This window comes from Neolamprologus brichardi, chromosome 17 (assembly GCF_056152115.1).
Source record: "Neolamprologus brichardi isolate AB-2024 chromosome 17, ASM5615211v1, whole genome shotgun sequence".
In the NCBI taxonomy this organism is placed as follows: Eukaryota; Metazoa; Chordata; class Actinopteri; order Cichliformes; family Cichlidae; genus Neolamprologus; species Neolamprologus brichardi.
The window spans coordinates 37,325,427-37,353,324 of record NC_142120.1 but is presented as its reverse complement, the minus strand read 5'-3'; the positions used below and the strand labels follow the sequence as shown (position 1 = coordinate 37,353,324).

At 42.7% G+C, this 27,898-nt stretch overlaps 1 protein-coding gene across 2 annotated transcripts; it reads right to left on the bottom strand.

Annotated features, from left to right (window-relative positions):
* Positions 1-25: 25 nt before the first annotated feature.
* On the bottom strand, positions 26-27,597 carry mkln1 (muskelin 1, intracellular mediator containing kelch motifs). Of its 2 annotated transcripts, none has more exons than XM_087830337.1 (18): positions 27,485-27,597; positions 26,415-26,484; positions 20,285-20,427; positions 19,687-19,775; positions 19,506-19,615; positions 16,823-17,015; positions 16,606-16,722; positions 16,324-16,389; positions 12,073-12,185; positions 11,769-11,981; positions 9,209-9,430; positions 8,993-9,122; positions 6,566-6,713; positions 4,628-4,742; positions 3,852-3,991; positions 3,150-3,252; positions 1,888-1,942; positions 26-692 (listed from the first exon to the last, which is right to left on the bottom strand). In XM_087830337.1, exons 1-18 carry the CDS (start codon positions 27,562-27,564, stop codon positions 571-573), a joined length of 2,229 nt encoding a protein of 742 aa, XP_087686463.1. In that variant the 5' UTR covers positions 27,565-27,597; the 3' UTR covers positions 26-570. The 2 variants fall into 2 exon arrangements, with proteins under 2 accessions (XP_087686463.1, XP_087686464.1); XM_087830338.1 differs by having other exon boundaries at positions 16,645-16,722.
* Positions 27,598-27,898: the final 301 nt, after the last annotated feature.

Below are 27,898 nucleotides of genomic sequence, written 5' to 3'. Positions count from 1 at the left end.
CAGGAAGCTTACCGACTCATTAAAATGACGCTGACATGTGGTTTTATAGGAGAAACAACAAAAAACAACACAATCTTAATTTTTAACAACTGGCCTCAGATGTAAACATGTGGATGGACATGTGTGGGTGAGTCTGAAAGCACAGATCGAAGAAGAGTCAGCAAAAAAAGACCGCAAACAAATGTGCAAATTCTTTTTGTTTAGCTTCAACAACAAAAACAAACAAAAACAAAAGTGATGCACTGGGCTTGGCATGCTCCTGCAGTCTTCATCAGCAAGACAAAAGGAAAAAAGCACACGTGTATACACACACACGCACACACACCCTCAGGCTGTTGTAGAAATTTCACGTATTCAACAAGGACAGCAGCGTGTGTGTGTTTGCTGCCCTCATCGTCATGGTAATGCAGCCCGTGATAGCAGCAGATCAGTGGGGTGGAGGAGGGTGAAGTGTAATCCCACCAGCAGGGGGCGTTCCAGAATAGAAAAATAACTGGTCTCTGTCTCCACACGGTGCGTGCGGCTGGGCGCTCAGTCAGAGCAGTGTGGCGAGCGGCAGGCTGGGAGGGGCTAGAGCGTGATAAGGTCTACCAAGTTGCCCTTAGGTGGAGTCATGCTGTCTGGGAAGAAGTTGACGAGCGTATCGAAGAGCTGCGTCCGCTGAGCGTACGTCTGGTCTATGTCTGAGAAACCTGAGGGGGAGAAAGGAAACGCAGGTGATGCATGTACAGAGCAGAGCGCGGACGCTTTCTGCTCCTCAGGCCGGGGCTGGAAACGTCTGAATGCTGACTGTAAAGCACGATCTGATATCCTCGTGTTGGTGTTGTTCCCAGATCATCATACTAAAGGTTGTTCCAGGATCAACATTGCAAGTGACCAATCAGAATGTTGTGATGTCATACTTTTGCGACTTCGGGAAAAACCGTCGTAAAACAAAAAACTGTACTTAAGCTGCGAGAAACCGCCTGTCCGCCGATCAACGGACCCTGACCCTAACCCTTTAATAAACGCTAAGCAGAATTGATATTGTCCTTGCAACACTGGAATTTCATAAATGCACAAATGGGTTGGTGCGCAAAAGAATAACGTCACAATAATGTGATTGCTCACTTGCAATGTTGAACCTGGAACAACATGTTCATGATGAACAACACCAACACGACGATATCAGATCATCCGTAAACCATCTGTGTGGACTCGATGCACAGAATCAGGCTTCAGCACCTCTCAAAGTGATCCTTTAGACACATATATGGCTTCACATCATCAGTATTTTGTGAAACACAGACAGGAAGCAATCAAATATCATTTCAGCAGCTTATTGATGACGTTTGTCACACGACGGTTTCAGTCAGTGTCCAGTAAAGACCGACTGTGCAGATGCACCTTCATCGACCTGAACAAAAGTGCTGCCTGAAGTGAAATACTGAGGTTTTGCAGACACATGACTAGTGACATTAACTTGTCTAGCATTTTGGACATGTGACAATCAATGAATAATTCTCCAGAGACACGATAACGAGCACCAATGAGGGGAAAAGAAAGATTATTATCCAGCAGACTGTGAGTGGCAGTCGCTGGTAAAGCTTCAGTCTCACTGTAAACCAGTCAGTGACCCATGGCCCCATCCCATGGTAACCACCCATGTCTAGGGAAAAATGCCTACCCCCTACTGGTTGGCCCTCTGCGCAGGAGTGGAACTGTGAAACGAAGACCATTTGCCTTCAAAGTAAAAGTTGTGCCTCAGCGTTGCAACTTGTTTCATTAAGTGCAGCTTTTACTCTGAAAACCTCTCCACCTGCAGTTTCTGTCACACTTTTATAAAGACTATAAACCTGATGTTTGCCATGTGTGCAGAGCGTTTATGAACACTGAACAGGTTCTTACCCAGAGGGATGAAGTCAGAGCTGGACTTGAAGAGCGCCGAGGGCAGCAGCTGGAACTGAAGCACACAGAACAAACGTCTGAGTCACTTTAACGTTCAACAGCAACGAACAAACGTACTGATCAGAGCGAGTCCTGCTGCAGCAGGTGCTGCACGGTCTGAATACAGATGAGGGCAGGATACACCTGAGCTCACATCTGTCTACAGACTGAACCTGCAAACTGCAGCAGAGGCTTAACATCTGCATGACTCACAAACCAGCAAGTGTTTAAAGTAGTGATGCCAATAGATCGTGATTAATCGCAATTACTTGATCAATAGCCTGGCTGCAATGACATTTTTTCAACTTTATACTTCCCTGTTAGTATATTGTAACTGCATAAATGTCAGTTACAAGCTTAAATATACACTAATATATATATATTAGTGCTGTCAAACATGTTCGTGCAGATTGATCACAGGGGAACTGTGGATTAATCTTGATTAATGATTAAACATCGTTTATTTTTATTCTATATTAATCACCTTTCATTTTGCATGAGCAAACAGACTCGAGAAAAAAGGGAAAATATCCGCACTTAACATGTTTATTGAACATGTTGAACATTCATGTAAAAACTGTAAACATGTGTCCTCTCTCTGTCACTCTTGGGGAGGCTTCAAGTCCTTGAACGAGGAACCAAAGCTGTGTGAAGGTTCTCAGTGATGTTAACGGCTCTGCAGTTTGTTCCGCTGCGTCAGTCGATGTGTCGACTTCCTGAGGCCCCGACGTTCCGTGAGTGTCCAAGCTGGGTGAGGCGTTAGCCAAAGAGCTAGCAGCATCCTGGCTAACGTGTGCTTCGAGTCAATGTGATATTTTAAGCTGGAAGCGCTTCGGTGAAAACAGAATTCCTTCTTATGAGGGTCGACTGTCCCATCTTATTGTTTTAATGCTCAAATCTCCCGTGGAGAGGCCGAAGGGCGTTTATCATCTTCCACATTGAGTGGATTGGTTCAGCTGCCGTCACTACAGACCAGCTGCCCGTGTGACGGTAACTCTACTTGGACAAACTGCCCCAAATGTGTTTATAGAAACATTGCAGGGATTTGAGTCACTCTGCACTCCAGGTGTGTTAAAATTGTAATCCTGTTGACTGTGATGGAGGATTAATTTTAACACGTTAATTTTGACAGCACTACTTTTAATATTAATATTTGCACATATATGAATGCATTCAAAGACTGGGATGTATACAAACGTAGACGTTTGAGGGGAATGCTGTACCTCTTTGGTCTCATCCGGGTCTGTGTGGTCTACAGTGAGAGACAGGTCGTTCTGGAGATACTTCAGTGCACTCAGTGGCTCTGACTGGGCTTTTTCTTCAAACCTGTGAAACCAGCACACAGTGATGGCATGAACACCAGCAGAGGAGGCTGCAGAGGAGGCTGCAGTTACAGCGACTGGCAACTTGATGGCAACAGAAGCAAAGCAGCATGCTAGATTCCCAAAGATGAGTCAAGTCAACAGTGCTAGACAGGAAGTACTCATCCCTTCTCACACAGATCTGCACCTCTGCATTGCTCCTGCTACTGAAAACAGTTACACTTACTCTTTAACTTTACGTATGCAAATCATGTCACCACAGTCACAGAAAGCTGCCCCAATTTATAACTTTATAACTATAAATGAAGCAATTAAAAAAATCTTATTTATTGTTAGTTTATCCCGTTGGTCACAGCGGGCTGGGCTGGGCTCATGAAAGAGGCAGCTCTCTGCTGCAGCTGGGAGTGACAAACAGCTTATATGTGAAGTAAGAAAAATATGAAAGCAGAAGAAGAATCTCATGTTTAATAAAAAAATTAAACATGAGATTCTTAGATCGTGAGAGAAATCCAGAAGATTCTTACTGAGCATTACTGCTCTAGGGTAAAGGGTTCAGGGTGTAGACTACACTGATGGCTGCTGGTAGCTTTTAAAGGCACAGACCTGTATTTTCTGATGAGGTATCTGCAGTGGCGCAGCAGGTATTCCTTGGAGGGCCGACACAGTTTGAGGGACCAAAAGTCATCCAGGCGCATCTTAGGAGAACAAGACTTCCCGGGGTTTCCCCCAAACAAGTAATGCACCTGCAAACACACAAGTATAAGATACATTTATCATTCACTCTTTAGTATGTTATCTAAAAAGTATCTTGTATGCACAAGATAAATCTGCCTGTTGGTGTCTGCAGTATGAATAAAACACACCGCTCTGAATTTAGCTTCTAAAATACATGTTGATCTTCTGATCGAGCTGTAGGCCTCAGGCCTGCACGAGGCTTCGTTCCACTGCACTGTTAATCCACACTTCCTTCACATTTACCTGCTGTCTGTTTACACAGGAAGTCTCACTTTTACAATACAGTTTGAAGCATTTCAAATAAAAAGAAAGGTCAGAGTTCAGACTTGTTGTTAGGTTAACATCGGTCAGAATGTCAAAGGGAAAAATGCTGGACTTCAGTCAAGCTGCGTAAATCTAAATTGTGTTAGAAGAAAAAAATCATTCTGCAAGTGACACAGTTGTTTGTTCACAGTGATTCTCCTTCTTTATTAAGGAAAAGGGGAACGACCGACAAACAGTTTAAAGCATCATTAACTGAATTTTTGTTTTTTTACTGTAAACATTTCAACTTTGCAACACTGAAAGTCTACGCAAGCGCTTCGTGTTGCCAGATGTGTGACTGGACAGGGAGCTGGGCTGTGTTTGTGTAACAGTGTAATTACTTTGTGCATCTCATCGTAGACCAGCTGGTGAGCAAAGCGTGGACATGGCTCCTCCTCCTGCAGAGCCTTGCTGGGGTTTTCTTTCACTGCCTGGTCGTTCTTATACACACAAGACCTGAGCAGGAGCACACACACAATTTACATCAAAGATACACAACACTTCCTGAAGCCCTCAGGAACAACTGTTTGTTACAACACAAACACACGTTTGTGAGAAACATTACTGACAATACTGCATATTGTCCTTCCAGTCACATTAACCCATAACTCCAACCTAAACCTTAATCAGAAAACCAAGTGTGAAACCTCAAACAACCATTTGATCGAGTTCAGAAAAATGTTTACGCCCCAACGTTTAAAAGAAATGGGAGTCCCTGACATGATGCAAGGTTATCATCGTTAATGAAAACTAACGAAATAACGAAAACTAGAAGTGAAAAAACATTTTCGTTAACGGAAATAAAAATAAAAACAAAAAAAGGAAAACTAACTAAAACTGGAATGAGTGTTCACAAAACTAACTCAAATTAACTGAATTTATAGCAAAAATGTGTTTAGTTTTCATTGATGTGTGCGTGTCATACAAGAGTCAAGGGTGAAAATGAAGTTTAGTTTCCAGATATTTTTCTTGCTGTCTAATTATGCCAGCAGGTGGCAGCACGTTAGTCGAGTCGTCTGTGTTGCTGCTCCGTCCACGCGCAGAATCATGTCAGGAAAAGTCGGAAGAAAGCGCCAGAGTCCAATTTGGGATTACTTTGAATATGACTGTGTTTTGGATAAAGCAAGTGTCTTGCAGTGGAAACAGACAAATTATGAGGGACATTTCTAAAGGGAAAAAAATCCCACAAACCTTAAAGTGCACTTGAAAAGCTCACACAAGAAGGCTAACCTAGCTTAGCTTGAGAAGGTAAGGGAGCACACTCAACCCTCATCCCCAGAAAACAGAAGCTAACCCCAGGCAAGGCAGCGTGATGCATCCCGAGACAACAGGACGGGGATATCTACACAACTGTGTGAGTCAATTACCTTCAAAAAGTTTATCAGTTCACTTGAACCAAAATTACGAACACCCGGTGCTGCGAGAGTTAATAGTCTCATTGGGGCCAAGATATACATTTTATAGTTGCCTGGTATCAATGGTTGTTCATCTGCCTTTATTTATTTATTTAAAGAACCCATAGGTGGGAATGTGAGTTGTCTGTCTCTGCGTGTTAGCCCTGCGACAGACAGGCGACCTGTCCAGGGTGCAGTATGGTAGCTGGAATAGCAACATACCCAAGGATGAGCAGAATGACTGATATGATGAAACTGGGATTTTGTTACACTTAATTATTGCAAACACAACTAAAACTATAACTGAAACTAATCAAAACTAAACTGAAACTAAGGATTTTCAAAAAATAAAAACTAAACTAAACTAGCAAACAATTGGTAAAAACTAATTAAAACTGATATAAAATTGAAAATCTGAAGTCAAAACTAAATAAAAATAAAAACTAATGAAAATTGCAAAACTATTAAAACCCTGACATGATGCTGCAAGTGTCTCACTGAAGGATTTCACTGGACAGAGTACAAGAACATTTACTGAACTCAATGTTCAGGAACACAGAGGCCTGCAGCCTGTTCTTACACACACACACACACGTGCACACACACACACACACACACACACACACACGCTCACACACCTCTCAGGGATTACGAGCGCTGTGTGTGTGGTCGTTAAATTCTCTACAGTGCTGACATGTGTATAGAAACGTTGAGTGTGAAGCGCACGCGAGTAGTGTTTGCATGCATGCTCTGCTGTGTGTTGTGGTGAACATCTTGGCTACAAAGAGCTGGTGTGTGAAAGTACTTCCTGTGAGTGTTGTTGTGGTTACGATCAGAGGAAGTTTTTAGCAGGACGAAGCGAGTGTTTATCTCTCCGTCTCCTACCAGTTGTTGCGGGCGATGTCGTAGATCCAGAAGGAGTTGCGCACATTTTCCTCGCGTTTGTCCTTGTCTTTGCTGAGGCCGGACAGGACGTGGATCTCGTTGAGCTCAGGGTCGATGGTGGCTCTCTGGGTGAAGCCCGTCATCGGCACTGCGTACACAGATGGTCAAAGAGAAACACATTTACTTCTCCTGCAGGTCTGATTGAGCTCAATCAGGTCAGGATTTCATGCTGATAATAGCAAAATGAAAGAAAGCGGCAGCGTTAGGGGCTGTCAAAGAAAACTACTCGACAACATAGCAACGAGCACCATGGCAACAAGGACTGACACAGAAAGAAACAATGAACAGCATGCAAATGCAGCTCGGTGTGATCACACATCCCAACACACACTGTTGATCTTCTACGATTACGGCGGGTTCAAGGATCGAGCCAGGTTAAAAAAAGCACGGGGGCGGGGTCTCTGCAGATCAATGATTAGATCTGCAGAGATCTAATCATGCACAGGAGCATGCACCTGAAGCATGCACAGGAGGAACTGTGCACAGTTTATGATATGAAATCCTAAACGAGGAGCTCGAGTCTGCCTGCAGGCCTGAAGCACACGTTGTTTACATCTTCATTCTGCGCCGTTTAATAAAATCAGGAATTCAATTAAAACCACAAATGTGGAGTTCTGGGTCAGCTACAACAAAAAGTTCACACGCTGGCAGGTCAGTCTAATGCAGCGCATGCTAAATGTCCAGCAGCCACAGCTCAGCTCACAGCAGCAACTGTTCACACGATGGGCATGACATTCATAATAAGCTGCTGACAGCTCAGCACTCAGCTGACTCATGCTGTGGTGATGTGCTGATTTCATTTCTGGAAAACTACCAGTGCATTTAAATGTGTGAAACTCAACCAATGTGTTTAATGAATTATTAATGATGTTTCCGACAGAGCAACAGACTGTAAAGCTCTGTGAGAGGAGCCAATACTGGGTCAATGAGTGGTAATAATATAAGTTATTTATACTTTTACTCCTTAAACACATATCTGTACTTTGTACTCCTTAAACAGGCTCATATACTTTGACTGGACTTCTTTCAGGCCTCTGGGCCTTATGAAAGGCAGGTGTGTTCAGGTACGAATCAGCAGCAGATGTCACATAAACACAGATGAAGAGTCACAGTCAGGGGTCGGCCGCTTTGGTGTTTTGGTACGTATCTTTGACACAACACTGGAAGAAGTGCAGATGTGCACATGTTGTGACTGCAGTTCAGCATCTAGCTGGTGATACTGAAGAGGAGCGTGCATGAAGGGAGTGACGTTTTCTGTTTGTCAGGTCATTGTAAACGTTTCTATCAGCTCAGCAAACATCAGCAAACACACAAACCACCTGCCTGCACCGCCCTCAAAAACCCCAACCAAACAAACAAAAAACAACTTCAAGAACTGAATGCTTCACCTTGCAAACGACATCTTTTATATAGTCCACAGTTTCCAGTCAGCACAACAGGACAAGCTGGTGTTTCAGTGCTGAGCTCACATCAACATGAGACGTGTTTGGCTTCATAATCAAATCTTTTCGGTTCTTTCCTGCTCACATTTTTCTTTCCTGTGCATCATCAAATCAAACAGATTTGATGATGCTCCAGCAGAGGTAAGTGCTGGGTAGACAAAGGTCTATTTATACTGGCTCTGAGGTGAAGCTCAGACTGTAGCAGACATTTTAGTCAATCTGGCAGGAAGTGTCTGAAGAGCGGTGGAGCTCCTTAACCAGACGATCGTCATCTCTGTTCTGATAGCTCACAGGATCTGTTAGCCTCGATCATTTTATCACATTATTCATGTAGCTGACTCTACAAGGCAGCTACCACAAAAGTGCAAATGAATGTCTACCACGAGAGGAGCGCTCTCAAACACAGCTGTAGGTTTTTAGTAAGAATGTATCAATACGTTTCAGAACTGAAGCTAGCGAGGTAGTTAGCTCAATTTAATAAAAAGGTGATATTTGTTTCCAGGGATGTGTTCAGTAGCGCCTCGTTTTCAGGGTTGGGACAAACCCTTAACATACGATTAAAGTAGAGCACTGCCCTGAAGACAGGACCTGTGATTCCTCTCAAAGAAAACAGCTAATGCCCCTTTTCCAACGGTACCTCGGCTCAACTTGGTTTTCAGGGTTTCTCAGTGATAATAGCTGGTACCAGCTACGTTGTTTAGGTGAGTTAAGCTGAAAATGTGACGTCACTGACACTTGGTGACTGATGAGGGACTCCACTAAAATCTAAATCACCACTTTTGAAACCCGGCAGTGTAAAAAAATGTCTGAAAATACGCTACCAAAAAATGACTGATTACAGGCCACCTGTATGTGTTGTTATGATAGCTCTGTGTCGTCCCTCCCTGTGTGCAGGACCTCATCGTCCAATATGAGATGTTCTTACCCATCCCAGAGTCTTTCTTGGTGCCATCAGATATGATTTCTACGTGATCTCCATCCACATCGTAACTGAAGAAATCGTTGAGGTACGTCTTTGACCTCTGACCACCAAACACGTAGAGGCAGCGGTTCCTCTGGCGAAGAAACAGAAATAATGGCCGACATTAAAGTCAGTCGCCGACGGGATTATCCTCAGAAACAGATCCGATGACGCACTCACAGTGTGGAAGAGCATGCAGTGCCCGATACGGGACTGAACATCCTCTGGGCCAGCGTTGCACGAGTCCTCCCGCAGGAGGCTCCACGTCCCCAGCTGGCAGTGGTAGGCGTACAGGCCGCTGAACTGCGGCTCCGACGTCCGGCTGTCGTCCACGCTTCCGTTACACGTCAGGATCCGACCCCCAAACGTGTAGATCATGTGCTTCTCAGAGTCCATGCACATCTGCAGGAAGAGCAGTTTGTCACTGTTAATGAATACAGAATGCATCTCTGAGCTGAAACAAGTTTGATTTAAATGCTTCAGATGAAATCAAAGCTTCCTTCATTACATTTTCTCCATTTGCATTTGTTGAGTTGAAGCTTTTTAACCGCCTCGTGTTTTCTTGGACACGACAAATGTCCAAAGTGGGGATGTGTGCGACTACACGACTACTCAGTTGCTCGTTGCTGTTCTTACGAGTCGTTTAATCTAACTGTTAAAATTTAAATTTGATGCCCAGTGCTGGTCAATTATTGTCCTAAATGTTATGCAGACATCTGCCACCAGATGGCGTTGTTTAAAAAACTAATCTGTAAATAGGCTGATATTGTTGTTAACACTATCAGAATGAGATAAGCTCTCTATCAGTGAGGGAGTTCAGTCAGGAGGAGCTCACAGTACAGTTGCTACTCCTCCACATCAGGAGGAGACAGCGGTGTTCAGCCCCAGCACGTCCTACTGGGAGGAGACGCTGGAGAGACTACACCTATCGACTGGCCTAGGCGATGTTTCCCTGGAGGAGGAGGGCCCAGAGGGAAGTCTGGGCTTCCTGCTGCACCCAAGATCCAACTTCAAAATAAGTGGGAGCAAATGGATGGAGGATTTATCAATATTTTGGACTTTTCAGATCTATATTTGGTATATTTGAATAATAAGTTAAGCTGTTTTCACACTTTCATATCATATTTTAGTATAACGTGTGATGTTGATGATGCAGGATGTGAGGAGCTGCGCAGTGAAGCAGCAAGAATGTGGAAAATGGTTTAAAGGTTGGTTTTCAAGTTTAACTTGATGCCTGAATGCTTCCTGGTCACCAGCAGCATCCCTGGTCCAAAGTGAAAAACATCTGCCGTAGTTTCACCCTAAGGTGACATCTCAGAGCTGCTTTTGGATGATGTTAAAATATTTAAGCTGCAGCATCAAACGCTGCCTCTCAAAGAGTGAGGAGAGTCACAGACAAGTCTCCACTGTGAGGTCACGTGGACGTCACAGCTTTGTCGATCAAACAAACATGAACGCCAGCAGTAGCTACAGACCGCACAAGTACGACCACAGAGAGCTGCTCGTGTTTTTAGCTCGGGCTTAAACAGGTCTGACGTCGACTTCTGCTGGAACTAAAAGTGGCAGCAAGACTAAACCAACGCAGCAGTGAAATGAAACCAATGTATATTTAACATTAGCTGTGCCACTTTCCTTTATCTGACATACACGAGGAAACTACACAAGGTGCACCGACCCTTTCCCCCCGTGGTCTTTATTGATCTACAGGTTTGATGAAAACATTTTTGAATCCTTTTGTCTCGTATGCCAGGAAACGATGCACCAAATACAAGAGTTGTATTTATCTATACGTCACGGGGTGAACGCCTACTGTAAACATACTTTTACTCCACTTACATGAAGGTTGGACATGTTTAAAAATGTGTGAACAAAAATTAAAGACATTTAGAGCTAAAACTAAAGATTTGCAATTACTAATGAGCTAATGTAAGGCTTCTCCTTGAGCTGTTAAACTTAAGCCAGGTTCAGACTACACACGGCGCCTCCATCACTCCTCCTGTGGGTTCAGAGTGGAGGCACCTGTTGTGTCCGACAGTGTTCGGACACAATGGACAAACACGATGTCTGGGGCACATCGGCACACCCGATGAGATCAGCTTCCACTACAGGGGCGTCACTTCTCTGAGGTTTGCCAGTGTAAAAATGGAGAGCACCACCCGCCAAAGGTGTGTGGAACTGTCAAACTCACTAACACCAACCACACAGTGTCATCACCAGCTCCTGACCAATGACGGGAAACATGTAGTCTACACTGAGAGTGCAAAGTGGATGAGAACTGGAGAAAACCAGCAGAAGCTAAACAGAATACTTGGGTTTGAATGAAAGGCAGGCGCTGAAGATGCAGCGAGTACACGCATTTAAAGAACTGGAGTCAACTAAGCAACTGACGGGGGGGGGGGGGGGGGGGGGGGGGGGGGGGGAGCTGAGTGTCAGAAGGTTAGCAGCAAGAGTCAAAGGGAAGGTAGTGAGACCTGTTATGATGTTTGCTTTGGAGACGGTGGCACTAACAAAAAGCAGCTGGAGGTGACAGAGATGAAGATTTTTGTTTTTGGAAGTGACAGGAAGTGACAGGATTGATAATGATTGACTCAGAGGGACAGGGCAGGTCGAGTTATCTGCAGACAGAGGAGGAGGAGGACGCTTAAAGGTTTAGGACATCTACAGAGGAAGAACGGTGAGTGGACGGGACAAAGGATGTTGAATATGGAGGGAAAGTGGAGTGTAAGAGTTTTGCAGCTACCTGGTGGTCAAACACCAACTTTGGCCCTCCGTCGGCCGACGTATCCTCGCTTAGTAGCGTCCAGGTGTTGGCGTCTATGTCGTAGCGGTAAAAATCGCTCTTCAGCGACTTGCTGTTCCTGACACTGGAGTCCAGGTAACGGCCCAGCGTGTAGATCTGCCGCCGCTGTGAGTCGATGCACATCTTGTGGCATGAGCGAGCACTCGGACCACTCTGTTACACAGGAGACATGCTTACACGTGTGTCTAACAGTGACACAAACAGACAGTGATCAACCAGGAAACACTGGTGAGTGGTTGATCACCTCTTTCTCTGTGTCTCTGGAGATGCAGGCCCACTGGTTCTCCTGCACACTGTAGGCCCAGAAGTCGGCCAAATCCTGTGTCCCATCCCAGCCTCCAAACAGGTACACCGTCTCTGTGGGTGAGAAACGACCAGCACTGAGCCTTTTGTTTTGCTCCTGCAAACAAGGTTGTTGTTTTCCCTTAACCTCCTAAGACCCGAACTCTTTCATGGCAGCATTTTTAATTTGTCTTTGCTATTTGGGCTGATTGGGACCTAAAGAATGTAAAAACAAAGATTTTTACCTAATTTTTGTTTCTGAGAAAAATCAGATCCACATATGAGGACATTTGTTTCAAATGTTGATAGAACAGTGGCAGCATAACGTCCTCGTAAGTGCATATCAGACTCTTGTAGAGAAAAATTAAGTATTTTGGTCTAGACGTCCCAAAATATGACGTCCACATATGTGGATGGTCCTAGGAGGTTAAATAATCTGTTTTCTTATTTGACATAAGATCAGAAAAATATTATGTTGCAGTTCACAGCACCCACCATCACAAGTCTCTGTTCAGAACTACGTTTTATCAATAACACATGGTGGTGGGGGTTCAAACGGTGGTCTACTCTGCACAGCGGGTCAGCATGCAAACATGCAAACATGCAAACCTCTCAAACATGGGGATGATTTATGCTTTCGCTTACAGGGCAAAGCTAAAGCTACATTTTCCATGATTTGACAAGCAAGCCAAGAGATGGTGCACTGCAATGTAGCATGGCTCTTTAACCCTTTAAGACCTACCATAGAACCAAGTCCGCCAGAGCTTATATTATATGTTTACATGCTGTGGAGCCATTTTTGGGAGCATTTCAAGTTGCTATACATCAATACAACCATTATAGCCCAAACTTTAATAATATGTCTGCATTAAGTGCATAGTAATTACATAAATTGCAAAAAAGTGCAATAAACTACAAAAAAATTGAAAATCGTTTTTGTTTTTTAACATATATTTCTAGTTAGAGAAATTTAAGAGGCTTATCCCTCAAAACTGTAAATACAAAAAAGTTGCACAAAATAGTTTCCCACCACAGGAAATTTATTTTGAATGTCTTCATAGTTTTATTTTTGAAATACACCAATTTTTATACACTGCAGGAAAAACAAAAATAAATATTATAATGCAAATTTGCAAAAAAGCAGCATATGCATCAAAATAAACTATTTCCAGCAGTGCAATATGAGTCCTAAGCATCCCAGAAACGACACAGAAAGTCATAAAGTCAAACATAACTTTTAAAAACACCAGTATAGGCTCATGAGGCCCTGATGGTAAAAAACTACATTTCCGCGAAAATGACGTCACTTCTGGTTTCGGGCAGGACATGGCGGACATGCAATCGTTCGCACTGATGGAAGTAGGAAGTGTTATGAACAGCTGATCGGATCAGCAAAGCGTGTTTCTGGAATATTATGTTTTTGTTGCTGCAAGTGCTTTTTATGCAGTTTTGCAAAACTATATGTGGAAGGAAACTGTGACCAAGGACAAGCTGATGGCATAAGATGTAAGTACAACTCCTCCGGTTTCATATGCAAAAAACATTATTGCGCTAGCTCACGTGGTTGCAGAACTACCGGGATTTAAAAATAGTTACACAAACGGAGCGTGCTGCTCTGACCGGTTTTAAAGGGTTAAAGCGCTCTCTTTGTTCTGAAACGTTGTTTGGGTCAAATTCAGGCCAGTGTGGCTCAGGCAGATGGGAGATGTAGGAAGCTGCGAGAACGAGTTGTAAAGACACAAAGCATTATGAGTCACTGGAAACGACTAACAATCGGTTGATTTGTGTAAAGGATTAGCAGGAATTTGGGATTTAAAGTGCTTTCAGATCACATTCTCCCTTTGAAGTGACACACTGTGTGGAGGTAAATACGCAGCTCATGAAGCAACGGCTTTGTTAAATAGCCCGTTTTGTGCCAGAAGGGCGATTAAGCTGTCAAAAACATAACAAAGGTGACGGGAGAGAGAAGGAATATATGAGCAGGGTGTTTATAAAACGTGGTTTCACCATGAGATCATGATGTATTTGCTTCATATAAAGTGGAAATCCCCTATTCAAGTTCTTTTTAAGCATATCAGCATCTGTGGCAGAGGGCCGACGTACATGAGCGAGCGTACATAAGCCTGGAAACTTGGAATGAGGCAAATATGTGTAATTATATCCAATAATTAATCATTCTGCCATAAAGCAACATTTGAAAAATGTTATTTTGTATCATCATCTAGAGGCTGAGCTAAAACTACAGAGCAAATCAACATTTCTGCCTCCGTGCCTTCCTGTCAGTCCATCTTCTTGCTGACTGCAGGTATTGTCAGATGAAGGCAGCAGGACATGAGCATGATTGGTTTAGTTTGGTTGGCACCATGTTTGCAATGCAAACTTCGACCAGCTGGCGTGGGAGCTGAGAGCTGCTGACATCCTCAGCTCAACATAAGACCAACTGGTTTCTGCTGACATGTTTCAGGTGTTAGTTTGTATTCTGTTAATCACATTACTATTAACTAGGGCTGCTCGATATAACCATATATATCTGATGACGATATAAAAACATCTATAGTTTCATTTCACACTATCGTTTGTTTCATGGTGTCGCAAAATAAACTGTTTACAGCAATATGTTTTCATGTTTTGATGTCACTGTAGTTATTATTAATTTCTTAAAGTTCTCTCTTTCTCTTATATTTAATATAACCACACTACAGACGGACAAGCGCCTGTTTTTATGCGTTGTCATTAGCAACAACGACGGTAAAATCATCGCATGTCCGCTTGTTTATGTTCCACATAAACCTTTCACAATAAAGCTCAAGATCCTGTTGAGACTTTTCAAAATAAACTGAATCACGTGAAAGACCAGATTATTTACGGATGAGAAGTAAAAAAGAGCCGCCAGGTGCTAAAAAATAAACCTTAGACTCAAACGTTAGAACAGGCTTTTCCCCGCAGCACGCCGTGTAATAAATACTCACAAAGGAAACGGCGGCCGTTACAACTTATGTCTAAAAATGTATCGTTTCATGCATCGGTTAAAACACTCGACTCCAGCTACACGACGCCCAGCTGGAAACACTTCACGCAAGTCAAGCTGCCCGAGATTCACAGAACTTACAGAAAATGTTACATTTTTGTGATTTATATCGTTATCGGGACGATAGATGTCTTATATCGGGAGATGAGATTTTGGTCATATCGCACAGCCCTACTATTAACTGCAGCTTTCCACGTGTCACGCTATAATAACTCCCACCATGTGGCAGCTGTCTGTAAGGACTCGAGGTTCATGTGATAGAAATATAATTTCATATGGTATAAATTTATTGTTAAATTACTGAGTGAAATATATTCATCAACTTTGTAAGTGCATTGTTAAAGAATCTACTGCGTTCTTTGTGTTTTGCCTCCGAGCAGCCAGACTGTCGTTTTTAAACTGTCGTCTTGTGCAAGCTTTCTAAAAGCTCTTTCAGAGTTTTTCTGTGTGTTTGTTTCGTTTTATGTAAATCGTAATGACAACAAAATGTCCAAACCAACAGGGTTCACTGAAATACAATCAGTGCAGCCTCGCACACAACCACAACAAATGCTGCATATCATCCAGAGACCTCAGGAAAACCTGCATAACCAAGTGTTCTGTCCCTTTGTCCCTTTCATGCCGTAAACATTCACCAAATAAGCCGTTAAAATAGAGAGCGGTTCATCATAACCGAATGTACAGTACAAATCCCAACAGCCAGTAAAGGGACTGGGACACCATAGCTTAACTGGACCTTCCTTGTGTTTAAATAAATAAAACAAACTCCTTGACAAGAAATTCTAAATAAAATAAAATAATAAAAATTACGAGAATGTAAACGATATCAGAGAAATCACTGGGGACGTCCTGCACCAACTTCTGCTACCGACTCCTGTGGTGGGACACAGAGGTCAGTGTGTGCTGCCTTCTCCCAGCTCATACACAAGCTGCAGACACTGCATCACTCAGTCTCACACTAACAATGCAGCCTTTTGTTTTTCCCGACAGCCAGCAGGGAAGTGCACTACCAACAATGTTGTCAGATCCAAGGGTTCAAATTAATTCATTAAAAAGTAGCCGTTTGTCGAAACAAAAGTGATTAATGTGTTTTTACAAATAGAAGGAGAACGTTCGAACGTTCGTTTGCGAGCTCAGCGTGCACAGGAGGACGTGAGTCATAACAGTGCGCTGTGTGGGTCTCACCAGTTTGGACGTCAATGACCATTTGATGTCCTCCCCTCATCCCCGGCCTGTTGTCGTCACCGTCACCTGCAAAGAAGAAAGAGGATGGAAAAGACAAAGATGGAGTGTGAGCGTGGGGGGGGGAGAGGTGAGGTGTGGATTAGGCAAAATGGGGTGGAGCGAAGGGATGGGCGGGGCAGCAAACAGACAAGAAAGCGCTGCTTTAGACAGGTGGCAAAGTCGTCAGCATGTATTGAAACGTGTGATAAACGGGAACGTTTCCCACGGGAAAGATGGGCTCACTGTTCATGTCGTCTCGGTTGATGTCTTGGGCGCTTGTACCTTTGTTGCATTTGGGGATGATCTGACTCCACCTGGGCTTGTACTCCTGCTGGCTGATATACTGGTTAAACAAGCCATCTAGCAAGAGGACACATGAATCAAATAAAAATCATTATTAGAAAGAAAACAAGCGTAATCCCATTTTCTCTCAGTCAGAACAAACTCTGTGGCTGCATACCTCTCACAGCTTTGTCTATCAGCTCCTCACAGGCATCAAAGTCTCCTTGCAGCACCAGTCGGTCGTGCAGGTGGGTTAGCATGGGGTGCTCCAGAGCTATTCGAGTCTTCTTCTGCAGCGACTCGAAGGCCTCTGTGTAGTTATGCTGTCGGAAGTGCTTCAGGCAAAGGCGGATGGCTTCCTGTTCTCGGTACTATAAGGACACGATGGAGAGCAAACTGAGGAGTTCAAATTACAGCACGAATGCTTGGACCACACCTGACTCACAGCATCAGGGTATCAAACACGTGTGAAACCAAAAGACACTGAAGGTTGAGCATTACGCCTCAAAGCTTTTAAAACAAACAAAAACGCAGCGCATGATGCCACCAGTCTAGTATTTTACATGAACTCAAGGGACATTCGATTCTTAATCCATACGGTGGTTATGAGCATCTTGTTCCAGAAGCGCATTGATGTTGGACGAGGCCTGGCTCCCAGTCTCCACTCCAACTCATCCTAATGGTGCTTTTTTGGGGTCGAGGTCAGGATCTGTGTAGGCCAGTCAACACCAAACTGCCTGATCCATGTTCCAACAGGACATCCCCAACTGTTCCCACAAAGCTGAGAGCATGAAATTGTCTAGAGTGTCTTGATTTGCTGAAGCATTAAGAGTTCCTTTCACTAACGGGCTGAGCCAACAGTCCCGCCCCACAATCCCCTCCACCGAGCTTCATACTTGGCAAAACGCAGTCAGACAAGTAGCATTCTCCTGGCAACCACCAACCCAGACTCATCCATCAGATTGTCAGATGGAGAAACCTGAATCATCACTCCAGAGAACACGTGTCCGCTGCTCTATAGCGTCTAGGGGTGGGTGCTTTGCACCACCGCACTGGATGCTTTACAGTTGGAGGACTAGATGCAGCCGCTCGGCCATGCAAACACCCGACAGGTGTAGCCTGCCAAAACCTGCAGGACACTGTTGGTCAGAGCAGCGGCTACTGTCGTCCTCAAGAACGTGCACGACTGGTTCATACAGTTAGTTAAATGTTTCTGCCATTGTTAAGGGGCCGGTGTATCTGTGCATTGGTCCTACACAAAGCGTGTGCACTGAACCATGCTGTGGCTGTGTACTGTCACGAGGAGGCAGCATCAAAAATATATGGAACATCTAGTCTCTGGTTTTTTGTGTGTGATGTCGTTAGTCCTTCAGCCAACTCTGAACAAGACAACATCTAAGTTATAGCTTCTTTTTATGTTACTTTTTAACATAAATAAATAAATAAATACACACACACCCCATCTGAGCGCAGAATGAACAAACTGCCTGAAATGTGTTAACAGAGATATTTTGGGGATTTTGACTCAGTCTGTGGGTTAATTATTAATCGTGTTAGTCGTGATGACGGCACATTAACACTGACAGCATTAAAAAAATATATAAAGTCGCCAATTTTGGATGAAAGGGGTAAACCTAAGGATGCACTCAAAGCGGTGTGCTGCTTGTGCAGATGTAAAGTGCGAGCAAAGTACTCAAACACGACTAACTTGCATGAGCATGAACACGTCCACCATCCGGCTGAGTATGCTACGCTATCACCAGCTTCTGCAGCTCCATCAAGCATTTGGGTGCACTCTGAGATGTTTACATAAACAGCTGTATATCGGCTATCATTTGTAAACTAAAGTAAACTGGAAAACAAACCACATGCACAGATATGTTGATGGTTACGGGTCTTGTGTTAGCACTGTTAATGTTAGTCACTAATCTGACATCGCCCAAAAGCACCACACATTTCAGCAGTTTGTTGTTCGTTTCCAGGAACCTCCCTGATCAGAACACGGCTGCTGCTGATGAACGTGAACAGTAGCAGGTACAGTTTTTTATATTCTTCATGTTGTAGTAAAATATACAAGAAATGATGGTCGTGAGAAGCACGGTTATAATGTCGGCTCCATCATATGCAAGTTACTGATTAAGCTAGCAACACGTGTACAACAGAGACCACACGATACCACTTTACTGCAACATTAACTTATGTGAGCAGGTAGGCGGACGACGAGAATTGTCAGCAGTCTGGAGATATTTTAAGACAACAAAAGTAAAGGAGGCTGCCAGCTCGGCTCTGCTAAGCCGTCAAAGGAGGAGGAGGACTGAGAAAAAGTTCATTTGTCTCATGTAAAATATCTAAAGTCCTAACCAAACGCAAACTGCAATGAGTCTGCTAATGTGTGTGGAAGCAAATGGCGACAACTGACACTGGAGACATCACGGGAAATGTCCAGAGACAGACAACCAGCAGGAAAAACCAAAAGTAACGGCAGCTCTTTGCCTTTACAGGATTAGAACATAAGTTTAAGCCTAAACTCGAATCAGCAGATAAAAGCAAGTTTTTCTTTGTTTACATTTGAAAGGCATGACCTAAAATCCACAGAGGCCAAACTATCTTTTGTAATTAAGTAATAAACTATGATATTTACAAATTACATGGAATCCAACACATGAAGTTAAGACAGAAGTGAAACTATGTGAATGCAATTAAAGAAACTGTCCCAGAGACAAACTGAGTTTGTGGGTCTCCAAACTTCATCTTGTAATCAGCACCTCTGACGTCCCAGAAGTTTTCATTCAGGCTGATATTACGCAGGAATCCACCCTTCCACCTCTGCCCCCCCCCTCTAACATCCAGGTGAGGCCTACCTTGCTATACCAGTTAAGGCAGGGCTGCACCACATCTGGGTCTTCAATTCCATGCAGCTCAATGTACCAGATGCTGAAGTTGAAACTCGGACCCCAAGACATCAGAGGCACTGAAGTGAAACAAACAAGTGTTAACAGCAACAAACACATGACAACACAAAGTGTGCCAAACTGCTCTCACCTATTTTGACAAATCTGCAGGGGAACATCTGCTCGTCGATCTTGTGCTTTAAGGTGAACGTTTCCTTGTTGTAGTCATTCTTAAGGCCACTGGCAGATGGAGAGAGACAATCCAGATGACACAGCTGTTTCACAAATCCTACTGGTGAGTTGAGATACCGACTGAATCCATTTGCTGGACAGCCCTCCACCTCTGGCAGCTAACTGGACTTCATGTGTGGCCTTGCAGCTGCAGGTCAAACATGCAGCTGCTAATGCAGCTCTTCAGCTGGATGGACTCATTTGCCAGTTGCAGGTTCTCCAGAAACAATTTGCAACAATTGAAGTTGCACATTTACAACTACTACAATCCTGTTCTTTGAACTTGTATTTATTGAAGTTCAAATTCAACATAACACCTAAGGCAATTTATGACTTAAGCCAATTTAAAAAAAAATCTGTTCAACCAGTGAATTTCTGTCAACTAGAAGTCGTCTCGACAGCCACAATGGAGAGCACTTCTGATGGCACTGTCTCCTGGTATTGTGTCTACCAATAAAGACACTACAGGACCAGACAAACACAGAAACATGTTCCCTGAAGCTACAGGGGCATCTCACCTGGACAAAAGCTCGGTCATGTTCTCTTCACTCATCCCACCAAACACTTTGAACTTCTTCAAGTTGCACACATGAGTCTTCTCATATTTCCCAAAGGTGATGCTCTGAACAATTGCAGGCCTTTCCAATTTCAAGATTAAAAACTGTGGAAAGAGATCAAGGCAGGTGAAACAGACTGAAAGCACAGAGCAGAGTTATGATGTGTTTAGTGCTTGTAGAGAGCTCCAGGAAATTGCCTGCAATTATGCCTGCCCAGTCGCTGTGAAGGGATTCACTCATTATCTAAACGACTACATCAGGTAAGTGGCAGTACACTATGAACTGCATCCACATGTCACTGGTGCTCTAACAAGCCAAGACATCAAATGACAATCCACCCATGGCCACAGGCCACAGCACCGATTAAACAGGAAATGTGAGAGCGTTTAAATCCACAGAGACCAACATGTTCACATCCGCTGTAAAAGCATCGATATCAATCTGAAATGAAGCATTAATGAATCACACAAACTCCCCACCTTTACAAACCTTTATAAAGTAGCAACACTGAGTTGACTTTCCATTTTGTGTTTGTAATGAGACAATGTGATGAAGCAATGGGCTCCTCCCATCACCCTCCCGTGACGACTCACATCCAAGTTATAATTTACTCACCAGTCATTTGGCACACAGTTTTTTTAATTAGTCGATGGAGGTGGGGGTACGCTACTGATTTGAACGTCATGTTTTGGACAATGACAGCAGTTTGAATTTAACCCTTTAAGACCTACCATAGAACCAAGTCCGCCAGAGCTTACTTTATATGTTTACATGCTGTGGAGCCATTTTTGGGAGCATTTCAAGTTGCTATACATCAATACAACCATTACAGCCTAAATGTTAATAATATGTCTGCATTAAGTGCATAGTAATTACATAAATTGCAAAAAAGTGCAATAAACTACAAAAAAATTGAAAATCATTTTTGTTTTTTTAACATATATTTCTAGTTAAAGAAATTTAAGAGGCTTATCCCTCAAAACTGTAAATACAAAAAAGTTGCACAAAATAGTTTCCCACCACAGGAAATTTATTTTGAGTGTCTTCATAGTTTTATTTTTGAAATACACCAATTTTTATACACTGCAGGAAAAACAAAAATAAATATTATAATGCAAATTTGCAAAAAAGCAGCATATGCATCAAAATAAACTATTTCCAGCAGTGCAATATGAGTCCTAAGCATCCCAGAAACAACACAGAAAGTCATAAAGTCAAACATAACTTTTAAAAACACCAGTATAGGCTCATGAGGCCCTGATGGTAAAAAAACTACATTTCCACAAAATGACGTCACTTCTGGTTTCGGGCAGGTCATGGCGGACATGCGATAGTTCGCGCTGATGGACATAGGAAGTGTTATGAACAGCTGATCGGATCGGCAAAGCGTGTTTCTGGAATATTATGTTTTTGTTGCTGCAAGTGCTTTTTATGCAGTTTTGCAAAGCTATATGTGGAAGGAAACTGTGACCGAGGACAAGCTGATGGCATAAGATGTAAGTACAACTCCTCCGGTTTCATATGCAAAAAAAATTATTGCGCTAGCTCACGTGGTTGCAGAGCTACCGGGATTTAAAAATAGTTACACAAACGGAGCGTGCTGCTCCGACCGGCTTTAAAGGGTTAAAAACGTATCCCAACGCTGAAGGTTTTGGACGGTGAGCTACACGACCTGCTGCTGTCAGTGTGGATTCGTGTGAAAATGCTTCCCCTCTGGGATTCGATCATATGGTTTTCAGAAGCAGCACAAATGAACAATGTTCGTGTTGTTTTCTTTATGAACAGATCCCATCGGCAAGGATGCAATCTCCCAGGGGGAGGACAGAATGCCCCCCAAGCCCCAAAACTATTTAGTTTATGCTCCACGTCTTATTAAAAAATGGAAAGAAAGGTTCTGCATCATTTCTCATGGGGAATTGTTACTTTAGATTGACAAATCAAGTGTTCAACCAGCAGTTTTCTACCATCCAAACACCTCTTACTCTAAATTACAGGCAGATTCCTGCAGTTTCCTTCATTTAAAGCATAAAGGACGTACCTGAGCTGCAGAATTATTAGAATTTGTGAAGCCTGCGTAACACCCAGCTGCTGTACTAGAAACAGAGTATTTTGAGTCTAGGGTGCTCAGTCCTCCAAGTGAGTGGTTAACCATTGTTTTGCAATGTTTCACTTCCTCTTGTCAGTCAATGCAAACTCTCAGATTTAACCTCAAAGTCGTGCAACACTATCTATGACAGTGTTTGGTTGTAGAGTCAATGAGTTCAAGAGAGAGGAAGGCAAACTTTTTCTTTCAGAAGTGTGAACGTAAACAGTTGCTGCTTACTGCTAGGTGGGACCTCCTCGTACAGCTGCAAGATAAAGTTAGTGAACTCTTTGGAATTACTAGAACTTCTACAGAATTGAAGTCTTAAAGACGAAGCCTCCTGGAGTCGTGCTGCTGTCCTAGGACCCGGCACAAACCTGGATAAATGGGAAGGTTGTATTTGGTGTGAAATGGGGATCCGTGCACTGTGGTAACCCCTTGGGAAATAAGAGAGTAGCTAAGAGTAGCTTATCTACATCGTCTGTGTAGGCTCTCAGTCATCCAGGTCATAGTTCAAATTAGGGCTGTTCGATTTAAGGAACGACATATATCTAAAGACGATATGAAAACGTCTGTCGTTTCATATTACGCTATCATTTGTTTTTATTCATGGTTTTGATGGTCACCGTAGTGGCTACATTCATTCCTTAAAGTTCTCTAACCTTACTCCTAAACGAGGGCTCCCTCTGTAACATGGACATGGTTTGTTTATGAAAAGTCTGACACAGACCAGAAAACTGTAAAATTATGAAGGAAAACAAACCCCAACTCAGACTAGGGCTGTGCGATATGACCAAAATCTCATATCCCGATATAAGACATCTATCGTCCAATAACGATATAAATCACAAAAATGTAACATTTTCTGTAACTTCTGTGACTCTCGGGCAGCTCGACTTGCGTGAAGTGTTTCCAGCTGCGCGTCATGTAGCTGGAGTCGAGTGTTTTAACCGATGCATGAAACGATACATTTTTAGACATAAGTTGTAACGGCGCCGTTTTCTTTGTGAGTATTTATTACACGGCGTGCTGCGGGGAAAAGCCTGTTCTAACGTTTGAGTCTAAGGTGAAACGACAGACGTTTTTATATCGTCATCGATATATATCGTTATATCGAGCAGCCCTACCTCAGACTCAAACACGACAAACCTTTTCTTACACCTACGCAAGAATCATGTGAGAGAGTTTACGGATGAGAAGCAACAAAGAGCCGTCAGGTGCTCAAAATAAACCTCAGACTCAAAGGTTAGAGCACGCTTTGTAGTAAATACAAAGAAAATGGCGGCCGTTACAGTCAAAACACTCGACTCCAGCTACACGATACATACACACTTACACAAGTCGAGCTGCCCGAGATCCACAGAATTTACAGAAAATGAAATGAAATTTTGTGATACATATATCGTTGTCGGGGCGATAAATGTCTTCTGTGGGGATATGAGATTTTGGTCATAGCGCACAGCCCTAGTTAAAACAGACCCAGACCATGATGCTTCATATGCAAAGTTTAGATACTGGCATTCATTCTGCCCAAACATAGAATCGTTTTTGCCAAAAATGTCATATTTGTCTCATCTGGTATTAAAACATTACTGTTTGGTTTTTTTTTTGTTTTTTCTTATATCAAGACAATTCCTATTCACTTTATTATTATCATCTTATTTGTAATCGAGAAAATAAACGTCCTTTTTGATAACATTGTTACATTTGTTTGACCTACAGTAAAAACTGATGACAGAGCTGCATCTCATCTCCTTACTTAATGTTTCTGACCCAGATCTTTGTCCAACCTTTTGCATTATTATTTCAGTTAGTTTGTGTATAACTGACTTTTTTAAAATATCACATTTAGGCACATTCACACTTGCTAAGAAGCTTTTAATCCACTCACTACTCTTACATCAACTTGAGTAACTGAGGCCTGGCTTAAAACCATGTTACATTCAGGCAGATCAAGGTCAGCGTTGAGATATTCCATGTACTGAGCACTCAAATATAAACAAGCCCAGGAAGACACTGTAAGCGAGGCCAACCCCCCCAAACAACTGAAAGCACACGACTTTACCATTCAGTTAGAAAACAACACTGTGTAAATAAACATTAATAGTTCTACTGAACAACATTGGATTCATTTTTATTAAACTGTAAAACACAAACGGCATAAACTGTTGAGAATTCACACCTGCAAGAAAAACAAGTCTAACAGCCTATAAGGAGGAAAAGCACCAGACATGATGAATGATGGTCTGCCAGCAACAGCTGGAGCAAAGTCGAGCCAAAGAATGTAAGTGTTCAAGTGGAGTTACAAAAGTTGATGAAAATCCATTAAGTTAAATGCAAAGGAAGAATTCCCACAAGTGTTACCTGTTTAAAACAAACAAACAAAGGTGGGCAAAGGTGAGGCAGCACCCACACCTTCCACTTTCTTTTTCAGGTAGATTTTCCCTTACAAACTTCCCAACACAGCTAAGCTTTGACTACATTACACTGTTATTAATAGGGCTGCCACGATTAGTCGACTAGTCACGATTACGTCGACTATCAAAATCGTCGACGACTGTTTTAATAGTCGATGCGTCGTTTGAAGCTTTGTAAGATCCCAAAAGACGCAGGAATAAGTAGTAGGATTTAAGAGTGTAATAACGGACTGAAACAGAAGATGGCAGCACTGCATGTACAAGGATGCCAGCTGCCGTTAAACCCCGAAGAAGAAGAAGAAGCTGTGTCCCAGAATTCATAGCGCGGCCCTGCTCAGTTTCCAACAATAGCGGCAGCTAGTTAGTTTTAATATTACTCTTATTATTCTTTCTGGGTCACAAAATAAACGTTTAACATATTTTCAGGCGAGAATGTAGCTGTGTAAACCTCAAATATCTGCTCAGTTTATCAAGACACCACATATTTTCAAAAGCGCTCCGACGTTTTCGGAGACGTCTGTTACCCACTAGCTCGATAGCTAGCCGGGGGCTAGGCTAACTAGAGCCGTGAGAACACCGGACTCCCGGCAAATCGTTGTCAAACCCACCGCCGTCTTCGCTACTCAGGTTAAACATGATATATAAGTCACTTAGATAACTTAAAAATGTTATTGTTTGGCTTTTTTTAGTATTTTATTTGTTCCTGAGTAAATCGGTTTGGCTGAGATTAAAGTTATAGTTTTTACACAGCTGAATAAACGTCAAGCAGACAGCTGATTATCAGAAGTGTGAGATGCTCGAGAATTTACTCCGGTGTCCTGTTATATTTTAGATAGCAAGGAGTTTATTAAACTTCACCGAAACAATCTGCAAATTTCATTAAAAATTAATAAACTATCATCTTGTCTTTATTTTTAGTTAGCACAGACCTTAAACACTTACAGCTGTAAGCTAATGATAGTTATATAAGAGCAGATGCTGCTGGTGCAATAAGCTGTACGTTTTATGTCCAATGGATGATGATCTGATTAGTCGACTAATCGCAAAAATAATCGGTGACTAGTCGACTATCAAAATAATTCTTTGTGGCAGCCCTAGTTATTAATAATCATTTTTGGAATATTTCACTTACTTTTACTCGACAGGTTCAAGTACCTGCCAAACCATTAAAGTTGTTGAGGTACGGTGACCTGACATGTAGTTACTTTTTTGGGAAAAAGGTTACAGAAAATGGGAAAATGGAGTACTGGTTATTGTATGAGTAATAACACAGACGTGACGCAGAAGTGTGATTGACATGTTTTCAAATGCCCCATCGTAAAATGTCAAAATTTCCCAAAGAATTAAGAGCATTCCCAGTAAAGCAAAGGGTTTCTCAATCCCATTGGCCTCTCTGTGCAGACTGCACAATTTCCTGTTTATGCACCTTCACAAGATGCACCCCTCTCTAAAATATTAATGTTAATTAATTAGCCAAGCCAATTACCCATGAACTGTGACCCTATGAACCTACACAAATCACGACTTTCATGGACAACTGCTGTTCCAGGTCAACAAAATTAAAGCTCATCTTAACCAGAAATGAACCTACCTGTGGAGGATAGTTGCTCTCAGAAGACCACCTGGAGGACTGATCGTTAGGTTTATCCACCAAGATATTCCTAAACAAAATAAAGAGACAAGTATTTACCCACTGTGGAATACCATCCCACCAAGTGAGCAGAAAACGCGGAAAGACAGCAGTGCAAGGTTGTGTGTCCTGGAAGCTTATGACGGTAGATTTATCACATAACAAAACTACTTTCTTGTAGTCACGCTACATTCTGTTAGAAAGCTCATTTAGGTAACTGTTGTTGTTAGCCAACTAGCATCAAGTCAGCTACTGCTGAACTGTTTACTGAGTGCTGAACCAGCAACAGGCGAAAGCCGCGAAACTATGGGTGACTTCGTTTATATTAGATTATAACGTGGGTGCTGGCGTGAGCGATAAGTTTTCCTTTCGTTGCAACAGTTTCAGATAGCCAAGCTCATTAGCATAGCTGCTAAAGCAAAGCTCTGTGGTTAGATAACAACAGCTAGTAGCCTACTTCAGCTCTGGAGTCCAGTTAGCTAACTTGGACGTTCGTTTTTCACGTATTAAGATACCGAAGTGTACACTACGTAATCAAAGCGTAAAATATTATACAGCCGTGACAACGGAAATAACAAAGAATAATCTGGGCGTGTTCCAATACCAAGTTTTCGGGGTTGTCACTCTAGAATAATATAACTATAAGAGAAGAATACACCAGTCAGTTGCTTTGTTTACGTTTTGAGATAACGCTCCAATTGACATCCTACACTGAAGTGGGAAACTGTCCCTTAGTTACCCACACATTTCACAGAAATTACTGAGCGTCATTTCATCACACAGAAAGTACATCGTAAGCTATTGCTTCCAACAAACGTTTAGCGGAAAAACAACGTTATCATTATCGGGCGGCTAAATATCCGAAACCAAACGCCCCACACGGCAGCTAGCGCTAGCTTGCTTGACTCGCAGACAAGCTAGGCCAGTCGCGCAGGGTGGAAGAAACACAAGTGCGCCGAGAAGACAAAAGACCACCTTCCACCGCAAAACCTAATGCATACGCTGGGCCAGAGGATGGGAAAGATACTCACTCAGGTAAATATGTAGACGAGTAAGAGCTCCATTTAAAAACGCTGAAAGTGAGGACTCTGCTCTCGGGAGCGACAGCCATCTTGTTGCAGAAAATAACAGACAGCGAGAGGTTAGCAAGGAGCGAATATTGACAGCTCTTAAAGAGACAGTACACATATTTGTATTGTTTACGAAGCCTCCTCGGTAGCATGAACACACTGCACGATACAGTTATCACGTCAGCTCTTCATATTCATCGCAACAAAACTTGTATTTTTTAAATTATCATTTTTTTCCAAATATCATTTCAGCCGAAACATGTTAACTTCAATCGATAAAACAGAAAAAGCGAATGATAATAAAATAATAACAATACATCCATCACATTAATGTGCTTTGAGGCCACAGGCCCAAAAATGATCTTCTACAGCCCC